The sequence below is a fragment of the Mesoplodon mirus genome (assembly GCF_964341445.2).
Source record: "Mesoplodon mirus genome assembly, chromosome: 7".
Lineage (NCBI taxonomy): Eukaryota > Metazoa > Chordata > Mammalia > Artiodactyla > Ziphiidae > Mesoplodon > Mesoplodon mirus.
In genome coordinates, this window is record NC_138983.1 from 62,757,313 (window position 1) to 62,775,512 (window position 18,200).

General features: G+C 37.7%; 1 protein-coding gene across 3 annotated transcripts in view; it reads right to left on the reverse strand.

Moving 5' to 3' along the window:
• The window catches only part of SBF2 (SET binding factor 2), a 474,973-nt gene that overhangs the window by 41,426 nt on the left and 415,347 nt on the right, over positions 1 to 18,200 (reverse strand). For all 3 annotated transcript variants that reach the window (XM_082626802.1, XM_082626803.1, XM_082626801.1), the window contains 4 exons: positions 17,933 to 18,078; positions 15,742 to 15,940; positions 9,473 to 9,669; positions 7,044 to 7,184 (listed from right to left, as the gene is read on the reverse strand). In XM_082626802.1, coding sequence (XP_082482928.1) covers positions 7,044 to 7,184; positions 9,473 to 9,669; positions 15,742 to 15,940; positions 17,933 to 18,078 — 683 coding nt within the window. The remainder of the gene's footprint in view (positions 1 to 7,043; positions 7,185 to 9,472; positions 9,670 to 15,741; positions 15,941 to 17,932; positions 18,079 to 18,200) is intronic.

Sequence of the window (18,200 nt, forward strand, 5' to 3'; positions counted from 1 at the left end):
AACAGGTTAATTTTAAACATTAAGTTAATGATAGGGGAAAAATGTAAATATATTAAAAGCAGAAGATTTGATTAACAAATAAAAAGCTGCACAGTCACACAAAAAGATGAACTGAGTGCCTGTTAAAGGAAATTTCAGCACTTGTTTATAAATATTATAAGCACAGTGAAATGGACAGCGCAGCAAAGAGTGCCACTAAAAAATTATACCAAATGGAATAAGCTTTTGGAGGTTGTCATTTGGTGAGAAACAAATTTTTATAATAAAATTAAGGAATTTGGGGAGGGGTGAATGTTAGGAATACACTGGCCCTAGTATTTAAGGAGGCTGACTGATTGGCAAATACGATGTGTTGTACAACATGTTTGTTCTTTGAGCAAGGTCATCATATCAGGAATGAACCTCTAACAACCATTTGGAATAACAAAGGGCATGTTTTTGCAGTAGAGCATTAAGCATTGCCACACTATCTTCTTTTTTTCCTCTTTTCATTTGGAAATTCCATTTATTTTCCATAAGCAGATAGATAGTTACAAGCAGCAAAAATTTATGACCCTGTGACAATACCCAATGCCACTAAAAATACAGCTTGTGATGGTTGACATAATGACTTCTCCTAAAATCCCTATTTGCACCAAAATGATAGGCAGTATCAAAGATAATACTTTTGTAATTTGAGTAATATTGTTTTTTTCCAACAGAAAGAAAGTGCTTCGTGACTTATCGCAAACTTTACCTGGTAATAACAAAAATGGTGAGCAGTGAGTTACAGTTATATTCTTTCCTGAGTAAAGGAACTGCTCAAATCACTTCAGGAAAATGATTCTGTACTTATTCAGGATTGAAAACATTAATGGCAGGATTATTAAGCTATCCATTTCAAAACTGCATAAAATGTGACATAATTTGATAAAAGAAAAATCATCGTAAGTGATTTTTCATTTCTGCCTCACTCCTTTGGAAGTAGGAAATGAAGGGCCTTGATGGCTTTAGTGGCCAAAGGAAGTCAGAAAGCTAAGGGTTGCAGAGGCACTGGCTGATTATACACAGAGAATGCTACTGCAAGACAGAACAAAGACCTGGAACAGCATGAAACAGGCACAGGGACTCCTGTGTGCAAGCCAACTACTCTCCTTCCTGCCAAGGTTTTAAGCTTTCCTATTGGAATATGGATCATTAAATGCTTACAGTGAAGCCTGAGTGGTTGGTTCCTAATTCTGAGATACTGTTCCCTAAATATATCATTTTCTTATGCTAGTCCCTTGGCCTAGAATGACCTCTCCCATTTCTTTACCTGACAAACTTCTTATTAAGATCCAGGAACAATGTAAACTCCTCTGAAAAGCATTCTTGACTGTCCTCCTAGAGTTGTAGACAGCTCTATTTGAACTCTGATTCCATTGCACTGTGATTATTTGCACATTTTATTCTACTTGATTGTGTACTCCAAAAGGCAGGGACCTAATAACATTTACTCTTATATCCATACTGAGAGCCTGATATCTAGGTACTGCAAACATTTGTTGATTATTTTCTTTTTGAAAATTGATACATATGAGCTGTTGCAGTTCTCTACTATACCTTCAACTCAATTATTTGCCCTGAAAGAATGAAAAGGGTATTAATTAAAAAAAAATTAAGCACTTTCTCAAACAGAGCCTCATTAATGAAAAACTGCCAAGTGTTTATCACCTAGCAGAAAATCAGCAATGAGAAAACAGGCTATACTGATATGGGGTCAGCACAGGGCTTGGAGAGCTGTAATTGCATCTGGCAGTCACATTAACCAAAGGCATTACACTACTGCATTGGTGGTGAGGTCTGCTTAGCTTCCTGAGTGATTCCTAGGTGTCAAATACTTGTCCTGAGCATGTAACACCGACCTGGAGTGGTGTTTTTCCAAACTGCAGGGTCCTCCTTAGTGGTTTGTGAAATCATTTTAGAAGGTCAAACCAGTATTTTTGAAGAAGTGAAACAGATTAGAGTGGAAAATACTATGAGCACTGCATGTGGTATAGATGAATATTGTTTCATGAAACTTTTGTTATAGTCTATATACATTTTGCATTGTGACTTAGTACTACCTTTGTGATATAAAATGTATACGTATACATATAGATATAAAATGTATTTCTTACTGTGAGCCATGATCAAAAAAGTTTGAAAGTTACTGGTCTAGGCCTAAGACACATTCTCCTTTATCTGCTTGCCTTTGGCCAGTGAGAAGCAACCTTAAGGTAATTTACATACAAATGTAGACTTTCCTCCCATTTCAGTGGAGTATTACGCAACAATAATGACAACAACCTCAACAATAATAATGGAACTAACATTTATTGAGCTCCTATTAATAACGAGCCACTTACTAAGTTAAGTGCTTTACATATATTATTTCATTCATTCCCCATAACTATTCTAAAGCTAGAATACTATTTATTATCTCCATTTTACAGACGAGGACACTGAAAATTACGAAGTTTCCTGAATTGCTTAATATCATACACTGAGTGGTAGGACTGCAGCTTGAATTTGAATGTAACTGAACCAAACTCTTAGTGTCTTGTCACCTAAGCAACCATGTGACCCTGGATCTGTCCAGCAGGGTCTGGCTAAGGGAACTGTTTCAGGGAAGAAGTGATACAGTTCATCCCACCCATGGGAATGCAGTGTTGTTCAGAGCATGAGCGTTTCCTAAGCAATGGTATTGTTCCCTTTACTCTGTTCAGAACAAACAAAGGAGAGAAGGAAAAGAGATGCTTGGGTTGGATGTGACGACAGGGTATTGAATTTATGGATGTGACCTTATGCCTAGCACAGTGCATGAGGTATAAGCTATATTCAGTGAATGCTGCACTGAAATGGACTGAACTAATCCTAGTCCCAGTTATGCTCTTGTCTGCTAAATGATCTTGGCTAAGTCACGTCATCTCTCAAAGCCTCCTAAAGTACCTGTCCTGGAGGTTATTTCAAGGATAAAATAACACTGTAGAGGAACTGAAAGGGCTATGAAAATGTAAAGGATGAAAAATTTAAAAGCTGCCTCCATGTGGCTACTTCTCAAATATACCCAGGTATTTCATTTTTATATTTAAGAGGCAGATTTTCTCATGGCATTTTTCTATACAACAAGATAATTTATCCAAGTTTCAAATACTTGCATTTTCCCCATGGGGCATAAAAGCTATTGTAATTTTCAATGAAAAGCAATGTGATCTATTCACATCTTCATTTTTTCTTAACTGGTTTTTGCATCAAAAAGGTTGCTTCCCCTGGCTTAGGAACTCTTCAATGTGCATGCTGAACGCTAAGTGACCACCCTCACTGAAAAAGGGTGAAGGAGAAGGTGAAGGTCAGTCTAAACCCTGGCTCATTAGAGTGGGAAAGGCACACAGTGGAAATAACATAAGAAGGAAACCTGTAACTAAGATCCTATGACAATGAAAGGAATGGAAAAACAGTGAAAATACAGACGAGGAAAAAGGAGAAGGTTAGGAGGGAGATTTCGAGATAGGAGGCTCTTCCCACACAGGGTAAATGAGGAACTGCTGGAGAAGTGGTACCTAGCTCTCTGGAAGAATGAAGAGACTCTACTCGAGGGTGGGAACAAGGAAATGAACTAATGTCAGGGCATGCAAGTGTCTACATATAGTCTTGCCCTGGCCAATCTGAGTGTGTGTCTACCTGCCATGTTCATGTTAATAGGGAATCTTCTGAGATTTCCCAAACTTGCTTGCCCCAGTCCATTCCTGCTGCTCTTTGTGAGAGGGATGATGCTATCAGAAGAGACAAAGGAAAGCAGCTCCAGGGATCACAGAAGAAGTTGAAGGTGCCAGGAAACAGCTGTATCTCATCTTACAGTTAATCACTGGGACCTTGGGAGATTTGGAGGCCTTGGGAATGAAGAATTAAGAGATGGAGTAAAATAATAAGATTTGCATTTCTGGATCCTAGCTTAAGATACCAGAATGAAGGGGACCTGGTTAGGAGCAAAAACTGTCATAAGGAAACTAAGTTTACAGGAATTTTCAGAAGAAAATATTTGGGAAGGGGGTCAGAAATAATAATTATGGCCTCATTATGCATAGAAAGGGTCATAAACAGATTAAATAGGAGATTTCAATCCTAAAATGTAAATACAGCCTTCCAGGTACCTTTGAGAATAGCAAAGAATGGACTCATGACTAGAATGTAACCACTAGTGGGGATTCCCTTGTATAAAAAAGCCATGAGTCTGAGGCCAATATAAAAAAAGCAAAGAGGGCTTCCCTGGTGGCGCAGTGGTTGAGAGTCTGCCTGCCGATGCACGGGACACGGGTTCGTGCCCCGGTCCGGGAGGATCCCACATGCCGCGGAGCGGCTGGGCCTGTGAGCCATGGCCGCTGAGCCTGCGCGTCCAGAGCCTGTGCTCCGCGGGAGAGACCACAACGGTGAGAGGCCCGCATATCGCAAAAAAAAAAAAAAAAAAAGCAAAGATAATGTAGTTGAAACAGATTGGTGAATATCCTTGTGCCTTAGGTACCAACACAGAAGGAGAGACAGTTTTGTACCTAAAATTTATATTACAGGTCACCTGGCCCAATGGAGGAATAGATAACATGTTGTTGATGAAGTTTACAAAGGCAAAACTCAAGAGCAGGGTGGGGATGGGAAGGCTTCAACTAACCAGACATGCCAGAAGTTGCATCCTACTAAAAGTTAAAGGGAAAAGTTTCTGACGTGCCTGCTAATATAAGCTTTCAGATGGCAAATAAAGCAATAAGGAGAACTGCAACTTCGGACCACATTGTGACAGGAGTTCTTGGCAACAAAAATACCAGAAACCTTAGGAGAAAGTCACTGTACTATCTTTTAGTTCAAATTCACAAAGAAAGAAATGATGAAAAGAATGAAGTTTGTATCTTAAACTTTAAAACAATAGTATTTTAAAAGTTCTGGAAAAAGTTACATATGACTGTTATGGGTTTAACTGTGTCCCTACCCCCTGTTAAATTTCTTATGATGTAGTCCTAACCCCCAGTACCTCAGAACATGTGACCTTATTTGGAGATAGGGTCACTGCAGACGTAGTTAGTTAAGATGAGGTCACACTGGAGTGGGGTGGACCCCTAATTCAGCATGATTGGTGTCCTTATAAAAGGGGAAATGTGGAGACAGATGCACAGGGAAAATGTCATGTAAAGATGAAGGCAAAGATATGGCTGATGCTTCTGCAAGCTAAGGAATGCCAAAAATTGCCAGCAAACCACCAGAAGCTAGGGGAAAGGCATGGAACAGATTATTCCTCACGGCCCCCCGAGGGAGTCAACCCTGACAACACCTTCGTTTTGGACTTCTAGCCTCCAGAACTGTGAGACAAATGGTTGTTTAAGCCACGCAGTTTGTGGCATTTTGTTACAGTAGCCCTAGCAAATTAATACAATGACCTTAAGGCCTGATTAGGAAGATACCTAAAGAAGGGTGAAAGCTCTTAGGAAATTCTGCCATCATAGAAAGTTCTGATGAGGTAGGAAAAAAAGTTATCTAAAGAATCAATATGGCTGCCAGGAGATGTGCATAGTAATCTTGGTTTTCAAAAGGAAAAAAAGTGAATTTTGTAAAATAGAGTCTTTATGTTGATTCTGAACCACTGTCTCTTACTCCTCAAACTAGCACTTCAGAGAACAGGAGTAAAAATAACAGGCATTGGAGGCACAGCCTTTGAGTCTGGGATCATGTCTCCCTAAGTGTTTATGCTTCTGTGCTCAGTCTTTCTACACTGCAAACTTGAAGCATCATGGAATGCTGCCAGAGCTGAGTCACCATTTAGATATGTTCCCCTCCCGTCCCAGTGCTTCCAAACTCATCAGTATGTTAAGATTTCAGCAATTATTATACCTCTGTCCCATGAGGCTAAACTCATCTGTCACCATGCTAGTAATAAATTTGATCATTCGTTTAGAAAAGGGTAATTAAAAACAAATTTAACCATAATTAGTTGATTTGAAGTATAACTATCTAGAAAAAAGTTTTCTGCTTTTAAGGTTGTATCAGTGCTCAGTTACAAAATCAATCTTACTAACCTCCTCGAGCAAAGCTATTGGATGGGTTTACATCCAAATGTCCTGGCACTACCTGCTTAAGCACAGTGGACATTCTTGACGTCCTCCTTTCAGTCCCTAAAGTCAGCCAAAAAGAAGAACAAAAACCATGTCGTTCGTGTTAACATTACTCAAATGACAAAAAATTATCTTCATGTGTAGCATGTCTAATTGCTGCCAAACATTGTACTTTTTAAGTACCCAAAGCTATAATAGAGATAACAAGGCACTGTTACTATTTCCTTAGAGATACACACATCTGCAAGATTATAGAGAGTTAGGTTTGGCAAGTGCAATCAGAGAATTTAATGATAAATGAAACAAGGCATGCATGGTGTTACTTTACAAGAAAAGCCACTTTCTGCTTATGTTGAGCTATTCAAATAGCTGATTAAGCCAAGGAGACCAACTTCTCAAGTCACATGCTCCTGTGTCTAACACATTAGGGTTACCTCTACATGAACCCTTTGGGGTTCCATCACATGATAACTGAAACAGAATATTAGTACAAGTCTTAATGGCTTCATCCAAATCTAGTGAAAACAAACTGTACTGCAAATCATAAAAGGCTGCAGAAATTTCAGGAATTTCAAAGTTATACATGATGATTTTAATAAATATACATTTAATAAACAGATGTTCAACTTACACATTCAACTCTGTAATATTTTAAAGTCTATGTAAAACAGATTCCAGGAAAAAAAAAAACCACATGACTTTATGTTTCCCACCACCTCTCCTATTACTCTTTTAAAAAGGAAATAATTAAATCTCTAAATTTGGTTACTATTTACTAGAAATTAATAGTGGTACCCTGATTTCTAAATAAAATAAAGTTATAGCCCCACAAGGTAAAACATTAAGGGGTCATGTTGAAGGAACAATGCAAATAACTAAAGAGACTAACCCTAGGAATGAATATGACCTTTCATAGTTGTCAAGAAGAAAAATAGTATTAAATCTTACCTGGAGACAGAGCAAGTGCTGGCCTGACAGTAAGGGTGTTATTGCCACTGAGTTTCTGATGGACAGAAACTGCACTCAGTAACGCTTGCAAGTACTTTTCTTGTTCTATGCTACTGGAAGATTCTAAAGAGGAGGTAGGAGCTATAAAAGGAAAAGATATTGAATAAAACAAACTGTATCTATGTTAATAAAACAGGGTCTCTCTATATACATATGCTTATTCTTTCTATATATGGTCTTCAAGTTACCGTACCCAAATATAGAAACCAGCCCCACTTAAAGCTCCAAACTATTAAATGGTAATCCTCCTATGATATGGGTTTCACCACACCTACTTCTTGATTGCCTCATCATCCTTCCAGAAAGAGCCCAGGTCTGGAAAACCAGCATACAGCCGGTCCTCCGAAGCACAGGTGCAGTTTCTCATCAACCAATCGACTCAGAATAAAGATTCATAAAAGACAACACGTCCTTGATGATCTCCCCCAACCACTCTGTCCATGCCACTGCTTGGGAGCAGAGGATGGAGCAGTTTCCCTCAGCATCCCAGAATGAGCAGAGGTGAGAATAGCCCAGTACCAGCAATTTTATTCCAATTCTGTCACATAGGCCTAGGGGATATGAACTTGTAGAGGGTTGTTGTGGGAAGAGAGAAGGAAGATGAGAAGACAAGAGCAGCTGCTGCTCAATTCCCTGGTCCTTCTGAAAGAGGATCAAAACGTATGCACAGATGGAAACAACTGTCAGAGCAATTCTGGGTTGGAGGGAGTCTGAGCCTGGCTTGTGTGGAGTGAAACAGAATCACTGAAATTGGCCCAGGCACTTTAAAGTGGCATCGGGAGGGATTCACTGGAAGGACAATAGATATTAACAAATTTTCTTACAAGGTGAATAGGAAATAAATAATTAGCATTACTATATTATTGTATTTTATCAACTTTAAGTGCCAACATATTTTATAAACTCTAAAATGTCATCAGTTATAAGATGCACCACAATTTTATGTACTAAGAATTAAAAACTCTGCCATTTAAACCATGACACAATTATTTCTGATCACATGAATTGTAAGTTGCATTCCAATTGCAAAGATATTAAAATGTGAGCAAATGTGTGAGCTCAAAAATGTGAAATATAGTAAATTTATATTGAAAAATAAGAAACCAAGGGAATAAAACAATTTCAGTTTTTCTAACTAAAAGTTCAGTGATATGCTCATTAATGCTTAGTGATATGCTCATTAATGCTGAAATGATTCTCTCACTTTATATAACCTACATATGCTGTGTTCTATTATACCCATTATGTGGCTTGGGAGGATTCCTCTGGGCAGAAAAAGTTAAAAGCCAACTGCCTTCAATTACACAAAAATGCCAGGTGAAATAATACCGACAACGACGACAACAACAACAACATAGCGTGGTGTGTGTCAGCCCTTGGTCAACTGAATGATCAAAGATGTACTGGCCAACTGTTAACTTTCAGGAAGGAACGGATGAGAATAAAGAAGAGATATCAAAAAGCACATGGTTCTACCTACTGAACCACTGAACTTGAGTGAGTTCATTTCCCAAGAGGAAAGAATGCAGCAGCCATCCCTAAACTGGATCTGATATCTTAGCGGCCCTTGTTTAATTTTATTGAGCATCTACTTTAAGCTAGAAGTTATGAGAAAGGTTAGCAAAATATAGCTCCTGACTGACTTCAGACCTCAGACATGGTGCTCAAAAATATCCTCAGAAAAAGGGGCAGTGCACTTAGTATATCTTTTTTCTTAAGTTGGCCAGCCTCTGGCTTCCTGAAAACCTCTCTGCTTGAGAGCTCCTAAAGCAGCATTTTGGGGGGGGGGGGGGGGGGGGGGGTGTGTGTGTGTGTGTGTGTGTGTGTGTGTGTGTGTGTGTGTGTGTGTGTGTGTGTGTGTGTGTGTGTGTGTGTGTGTGTGTGTGTGTGTGTGTGTGTGTGTGTGTGTGTGTGTGTGTGTGTGTGTGTGTGTGTGTGTGTCTTGTAGGAATGAGATAGGATATCTTATACCACATGGGACAGAATCCCTATTTGCTTCTGAAGCTGTTAAATATATTTGAATGCTTCCCAAAAGAAAAGAAAATGATTAGTATATGTAATCTGTTTCCATCTGTGGATACTCTGGTTTGTGAAGTGAAAACAGCCTAGAACCAAAGACTTCATTATGTTAATTTCTATTAAAATCCAAATATAAACAGACATATTAAGCAAGATGGCAAATTCAAGGTGGAGCCCCACATTGTCAAGTCTAGTTCTTAAGCTGTACATGTATATAGCACAGTGGAAAAGGCTATGTGTGAGAGGCTCGATGAAAGGGCACAACTGGCATTCCCAGGTTTTACTTCCTTCATTTTTTGAAATAATCTGAAGTGGAAGGATCAGAATACTGCTGTAAAAGAGCTGCTTACCTGCCTGAGGGGAGTTCTGAGATTTAAAAAGGCCAACTACTCCCTTCCCATGGAATCCTCCAGATCGCAGAAGTAGGGTACTGCTTCTTGAGTTCTTCCAACATACAACAGGCAGGCGATTGTGTCGATAGCAGCGGGCTACTCTTGGTAAACTACTGTCCTGTACAGCTTGAGGTACAACTAAAAGGCCAGGATAGCTTTAGGGACATGGAAGGGAGAAAGAGAATAATTTGGGTGGGCAAGGAGGGGTGGGGAGAGGAGAAGAAAAAAGAAATGGAGAGAAAGAGAATATAAGAACATGAATATCATAATATCATAGTAATTTTCTAAGACTCAAAAATATTGGTGGAGTGGTAAGATATATATTTCAAACATGAAACTAAGTTTCAACTCAGTTCTTTAGGGGTTGAGAAGAAAAGGCCTAGATGGTGAAGACAACTAACTCATCCACTAATCTGTATATATATATTTTTTAATAAGCTTCCTTCGGTGATACTGCAGCCTTTTGCTGAGGAACAAGCTTAGAAAATGAAAACGTTACATAGAATTATTAAAAAGGCTTCTGTTAAACATGATTTCCCTTGCCTTATACATGACTTGAAATAAAGATTGCAAGATTAATGTATTTTTAAAAATTAATTAATTAATTTATGGCTGTGTTGGGTCTTCGTTGCTGTGTGCGGGCTTCTTATTGCAGTGGCTTCTCTTGTTGCAGAGCATGGACTCTAGACGCACAGGCTTCAGTAGTGGTGGCTCATGGGCTTAGTTGATCTGCGGCATGTGGGATCTTCCCGGACCAGGGATTGAACCCATGTCTCCTGCACTGGCAGGCAGATTCTTAACCACTGCACCACCAGGGAAGTCCCAAGATTAATGTATTAGTGTCAACTTTATGAGAATGACAAAACAAACTGTCAACTCATTGGATTGCTGAAATGACAACAGAGAATAGAGTACACTAATATTTAGACTGCCAGAGATGGTGAAAGGATTAAAAATTAAAACCAAATGATCTTTGGTATGAAAACAATTCGTTCCAATGTCAAGTGCGTTTAAATATTTTATTAATACTACATGTTGATAATTAAAAAAAAAGATTAGCTCATAAAGTTACAGGATATGATGCTGGGAAAATGAAAAACAGACAAGAGACCTTGTTTTTAAAGATTACTAAGTACTAGAAGACAGGCAGCTTTCAGAGCATTTCTTTCCTTTAGTTTATTTAGAAATATCAGACCAAAGAGATTTCATAGTAATAACCTCCTAACCTCTAATCCATATCTTTTTTTTTTTTTTTTTTTGCGGTACGCGGGCCTCTCACTGCCGTGGCCTCTGCCATTGTGGAGCACAGGCTCCGGACATGCAGGCTCAGCGGCCATGGCTCACGGGCCCAGCCGTTCCGCGGCATGTGGGATCTTCCCAGACCGGGGCACGAACCCATGTCCCCTGCATGGGCAGGTGGACTCTCAACCACTGCGCCACCAGGGAAGCCCCATGTCTTTTTTTGTGACTTTTTTATTGTGGTAAAATATACCTAACATGAAATTTAACATGTTAACCATTTTCTGTGCACAAATCAGTGACATTTATACTTAACCAGAGATACCCTGGAAGTATTCTGAAAACCTAGTACTTCCATGCCTCAGGAAGTTACAGGCTGTATTCTTCTAATACCACAAACTGATAAAGAGACCTAGCTGTAGACATAATCATTCATGAAGACTTGAAAAGCAGTTCCATTATTTAGGGCCCTCTATTTCTTTTTAGAAATCCATATCACTAGCACCTAGGTCAAGAAATGGACCATAACCAGCATCCCCTTGTGTCACCTCCCAATCACTATTTCTCCCTCTTCCTCCTCAAAGATTATCACTATCCTTGACTGCTAACAACATGGATGAGTTTTGCCTGTTTTTTGAACAAAAAAGGAACGAATAGAATTTATTTTTTTGTGTCTGGCTTCTTTTGATCAACAGCATGTTTATGAGACCCATCCATGCCTTTGCATATAACTGTAGTCTGTTCATTTTCATTGCTGTATCATATCCCACTATGTGATTATACTATTTATCTATCCTTCTATTGTTGATTTTGAGTAGTTTCTAGTTTTTGACTATGTAAGAAACATGTTGCCATGAACATTCTTGCAGTTGTCTTTTGGGAGAACATATGCGTTCCTAGATGGAGTAGAATTTCCAACAGATACATGACAGATTGTGCACTGTTCAGTACATGTCTAGAAGTTTAGTAGATGCTGCCAGACAGCTTTCTAAAGCTGTTTAACCGATTTACAGTCACACCAGCAATAAAGAATTCTACTTGCTCAACATTTTTACTAGCATTTTGTATTGCTGGTCTTTTAAATTTTAGCCATTTTTGCAGGTATAAAGCAGTCTCACTGGGACTTTAATTTGTACTTATCTGAAGACTAATAGGTTGAGCATTGTTGGAGGATGGAGGGAACCAAAAGTACCCAGCAAACTGAGAAGGCGTCTTGAGACTAAAAAATCAGACAGGCAGCTCCATATAATTAATGGATCAGTTTATTACAGGGTAACTAACTCATAGGGTGGGATCTAGATCGGGTGAATAATGATAAGGAAACATTCTCAACTGCACTCCAAGCCACTGAGGGGCCACTGGGACAATTTTATAGTTAACCTAGGGTATGGGGGTAGGTGCTTGGAAACAGGATGTGCATTCTCAAGTTAAGAGATATGAATAGGTAACTAGTCTCATGGGTACTGGTAATACTTAAGGGAAGGTTTTCATCATTGTTTGGGGACTAACAGAGCATAGAGGCTACCTGGTCCTAATGATCATTAAACAATATCTATTAACTACAAAGCTCTTGATGACAGAGAAGTGATTCACTGCATAGTACAGTGCTTGGTAGGGTCAGCGAAAGACAGGAGAAACCATAAGGGCCCAAGATGGCATCAGTTATGCTAACAGCCATACAAGCATCTTTTCAGATATTTATTGCCCACCAGGATATCCTCACAAAAGACGATACCCTCTGCCATTAGTTATTGCATTTTTACTCTCTTAATGATGTCTTCTGATATATGACTTCTTAATTAATCAATTTTTTACTTTCTGGATAGTGTTTTTCCTGTCTTAAATCTTTCCCTACTTCAAGGTCATGAAGATATTCTCCTGTCTTCTGGAAGCTTTTAATTATTTTAACCTTTTACGGGTAGATCTACAGATCAATGGGAATTGATTTTTGTCTATGCAGTGTAAGGTAGAGGTCAAAATTAATTTTTTTCTTGTATGGATATCCAGTACCATATATTGAAAAAAACGTATTTTATCCACTGCTCGTAAGTGCTATCTTTATCTTAAACCCAGTGGTTTTTTTTTTGCGTTATGCGGGCCTCTCACTGTTGTGGCCTCTCCCGTTGCGGAGCACAGGCTCCAGACGCGCAGGCTCAGCGGCCATGGCTCACGGGCCCAGCCGCTCCGCGGCATGTGGGATCTTCCCGGACCGGGGCACGAACCCGTATCCCCTGCATCGGCAGGCGGACTCTCAACCACTGCGCCACCAGGGAAGCCCAACCCAGTGGTCTTATATGTTGAGATATTTCTATATTCCCTCTTTTGCTCCAGTGGTCTGTTTGTCTATTCCTGTGTACATCCCATACTGCCTTAATTACTGTACCTTTATAAAAATTCTTCATATCCTGCAGTGTTATTCTATAAGACTATCCTGACTACTTCTAGCCTTTTGCATTTCAGTGTAGCTCTTAGAATCATCTTTTCAATTTCTGTAAACATTTTTCTGGGATTTTGATTGTGACTGCATTGAATCTATAGATCAATGTCTGGAGAAATCACAGTTTTAGAATATTGAATATTCTAGTCCAAGAACATTAAATATCTATTTATTTGTATCTTTAATGATCCTTAATATTGTTTTGACTGTTCCATGTAGAGGTCTTACACATCTTGTATTAGATTTATTCCTAAGTATTTAATGTTTTTTAGTGCGACTTTAAGTAGTATCAGTAGTACCAAAATAACATCATTTAAAATTTCATATTTTAATTATTTGTTTTTGGTACATATATGACTAATTTTTGTATAATGACCTTGTACCAGTGACCTTATTAAATTCACTTATTAATATAACAAGTTTATCTGTTGATTCCTTCAGATTTTCTATGTGTATAATCAGATCATCTGTGAATAATACAGTTTTATTTCTTTCTTTTCAATCTTTCTGACTTTTATTATCTATTTTTCTAGTCTTTTTGTACTTCCTAAGACCTCTAGTACAACATTGACTGGAAGTGGTGATAGTGGGCATTCTTTTCCTGATCTCAGAGTACAAGTTTTCAATAGTTTACCATTAAGTACTTTTTGCTGTAGGATTTTTTAGACACTTAGGAGATTAAGGAGCTTCCCCTGTATATCCAATTTGCTTAGGGTTCTTTTGTAAAAAATCATAAATATATATTATACTTTATAAAATGCTTTTCTGTATACAATGAACTTAAAACACTTCGTAATTCTTTTAATGTGGTGAACTATGACGATTAATTTTCACTTGTCAAGCCAGTTCTGTATTCTTGTAATAAACTATACTTGTTCATAATAAATTCTGCATGAAATGAAACTTTTGTCATTATGAACCACGCTTTTTTATTGTTAGTAAAATTTTACTTTAAGAATCTACTTTAATATTTATATAGTGACAATAGGTTTTTTTAAAGGTAGTTTTGCATGGTGTATTCTTTCTGTTCACTTTCAACCTTTTTGTAATCTTTGTATATTAGATAAAGCCCTTAAAAGCAGCATAAAGCTTAAAAAATTCTGATTATCTTTTTCCTTTAATTGGAGCATTTATCAATTTATAAGTAACATAATTACTGATATATTTGAATTTAAATTTACCATCTTAGTCTTTGCTTTCTATTTGTCCCATCTGTTCCATACTTCCTTTTCTCTCCTTTCTTGCATTCTTTTGGATTATTTTTTATTATTCCATTTCCTTCCTTCTAATAGCTTGAGGGATTTATGTTATTTAATATCACCGTAAGTTCTTTATAGTAAGTGTTCTATTAAGATTTTATTTTGTTTCTGACAGATTGAAATGATAAATAATGTCTGTTTTCTCACTGTCAGGTATGATTTTGATAGCAAGCTTCTCAAATAGTGGGACATCACACCTTACACCTTCACTTATACTTATATACAAAGAGAATATAGTTAGAATGATAGAGTATCAGGAAAATTACTGCATACTCAACAAAATCACAGCCTTTCAGTACTTAATGCAAATTTTATTTGTCTCAAATCTCACACTATATTCCCAATTTGTTTCTCAAGTTTAACATTGGTATTTGTACATTTAAATTGTCATTTAAAATGAGATATCTATAGTTCTTTGAGAACAGTAGGATTGAAACTAATAGTAACATTAAGACAACTTTCTAAAATATGTACAAGGCTTACAACTTACAAAGTACTTTCACAGCATTATTGTATTTAATCAAACCAGGAATTTATAAATGCAAAGAATAGAATTTACCTGGAAATGAAAATGATTAAACTTGTGGATGGTAGAAATGTAGTTTTAAAAGATATAAAGCATGGAATAGGGCTAAACAGATATATAAAACAGCAATAGACAGAAGAACAGGAAAAAGAAAATGTGTTCATTTACATTCTTTAAGTAATATCTCCTGAAAAAATTCTAATTAGACAGCATAAGGAAACCCTACCTATACTTGGGTTAGCAAATTACAGCCTGTGGGCCAAAACTGGCCTTGCCCATTTATTTATGTATGGTCTATGGCTGCTTCAGTGGCAGAGTTGAGTACCCTGCAAAACTGAAAATATGTACTATTTGGCCCTTTAAAGAAAAAGTTTGCAGACCCCTGACCTATAGCAGATTTTCATCTCTCCTCTCTGCCTGGGCAAATTCTATTCTTACTCAAGTTATCTCAGACATGTTAGAAGAGAGGCAAATGGGAAGAGAAAGACAAATATGGGAAATTCATAAAGCAGACAAAACCTTTTACCATTCACTGTCTGATCTAATGTAGGCACTGTTCAGTGATAAAACTGTACTTCTGAGAATGTCAGTGAGATGCTTGCACATGCTGCATAAAAAGTGTCCCTTAAACACACATACCCCTGGACACCTTGCTCCTGTTTTCTAGCACCTCTCTTTCTCTCTGTGCTATGGATGCAAATAGCCCATTCAAGATTCAAATGGAAGGAAGGAAAGGTCTCTTCTTGGACACCACCAACAGACTTACCTCCGGCAAAGTGAATACATCCTGTTGGAGGCAGTGATTCGAAAGTACTCTGGTTTTGAGCGCGAAGAGCTGCCACTTATGGTTCCCAAACCTAAACGCTGATAGTCTCTGAAACAAGCTTTTTCCACTAACTGTTCCATTGTAGATTTCTCTGAAGCCTTCAGGGTGGTACTTGTGGGGAGTTCACTATCATCTGAAACTGTGACGGCAGAAACAGGTTTTGAAGAACTGATATAGCTCAAAGTAGAGGATTAAAAACTTCCTTCTGAAGAGGATCCTTAACCAGGAGAGGTTTATATTAGGGCTAGAGGTGCTATGTATACCAAAATTAAATCATGTAACTTCTCTGAGGAATCATTATGCTTAAACATAAATTAAAACACTAATAGTCAGGAAATAAAATATCAGGAGCTCAACTAACTCAAAATGTCAGGGAAAGTAACTCAAAATTTCTAGGAACAATATAATTTTGAATTCATTACCCATATTTCTCTGTTTCAGTCAGGCTTGCTTATTAATGTCCACCCGGAGTGATTTCTGTTTAGAACTCTATAGAATAAACACTCATACTTTGTGAGAGGCTAACCTGTCAGTAAAACTGATCTCTAACATGATCACTACACAAACTCATCATTCCAGGTTTCAGTTAACTTCAAACAGCATAAATTTTTATTAGAAATTTTTAGATTAAGCAGAAGTTCACTAGTGGGAAATGACCTTTCTTAGGTATGAAGGAGTTGTATTTGGTAGAAGTTATATTTTGTCAGAGGATGTGGTATATATGGGAAACTCCCTCACAATTTTGCAATCGCAGGTTACAGAATCCTTTAAGATTTTAGATGTTGGAAGAATTCCCAATAATGAAGTATTTTAGGGAGGATTTAAAAAGAAACAACATTCCTAATTGGTACTGCATGTTCTAAATAAAAAAAAAATTTCCATGTTAAAGACTATCTTTACTTACTTCCCTGTTTATTTTTAAAGTGAGAGAAGTCAAATAAAGCTTTCAGTTTTTCGAAATGTACTCAAAGTTCTAAAGTCAAAGGGAATGATATGGCTCTCTTCCATTAAAAGGAAAAAAAAAAACCCAGCTTATCTCTGTAAGACTTTGTGCTTTAGTTTGTGAACTTCACAATGCAAATATATCATTAGGTATCAGTTTTATTTGTGTTGGCCTCTTATCTTTAGAGGAGCAAAGAGCATTATATAATTTGGTCTTTTGGTGCAATAACTATCATAGAATAAGTTTTTGTTCTGTGAAATCATAAAATCTTTGAATTAGAAGTCAATAGTGATGGGTAGCGGTAGTTTTTGTATGGCTTTCCATGTGACTATGAGAAGCCAGGGTTCCAATAAATGGTCTTTTCACTGCCCCCAGAGGCAAGCCCGTAGATACACATACTGAAATGGAGACCTTTAGCCAGTGATCTCTCTAAAGATGAGGTTTCTTTCTTTAAAATGTTCTTGTTGTTATCAGTAGGAGTAAAAGTAGCAGTTGTATAATCACTGATTGAATCTAAGAGCCTGAGAAAGAAAAGGGTACAATGGCATCCTCTCTATTAGATCAGATTCTCTCTAGTGTTAATTCCATAAGCATACTCGACACTAGGTTAAGGAATAACTTTTGCTGCTAGTTTTCTGCCTTTATTTTCCTGACTGAGAGTTATCTCAGCTCCCCAGATTCTGCTCTTTTAAATATTTAGCAGGCACTTTTTTCTTATCATCTAAGAATGCCTTCATCTTAGGCCCCCCATTTTGATTAAGAGCACCCACAATGTTCTTACCAAAACCTCAAATCTTCAACTTTGAATATTTAATGCCCTTATTTCCTTATTCTTATTCCACAACAATAACGTATGGGGGACTACTTTATACCTAAATTTTCTATGTAGTGGGGTTTCTTTCCTTCTCCCTTTAATGAGACCCACATAACAGTGGCCAATCAGCTCTATGGATTTGGTAGAGGAGGAATATAACTTAACAAAATCTTATCTGAACAATGGAATACTGGGAAAATAAAAAACTTTTTTCCCCAGTTCTGAGGAGCTGTAAGTGCCTCCCATCTTATTAGATAGACCTAGGTTTTTGAGAGTCAGGTTTAAGTGCAGCTATGTCTTAGTCTCTTGTTCTTACTCATATAAGAAGAAAGATACAAAGTTCATTCATGAAGGAAAAACAAGTTCTCACATACCAGATATGTCATCCTCTTCATTCCATCCAGGACGGTTCACTCTCTCTTCCACAATTGTCCCTGTCCTCCTCTTCAATAAATACTGCCGCCCAATTGTCATTTTCCCTGCCCTTTTGGCACCTTTCACAATTGTTTTTGAGAAGGTGCTACAAGTCACAAAACCAAAGAGAATGTCAATTTAATATGAAGATGCCACTTATATTTTTTGATACCTACGTTGCTCAACTTGTTCTCTATTCCCACAGCCACTAGCATTGTCCAGACCTTC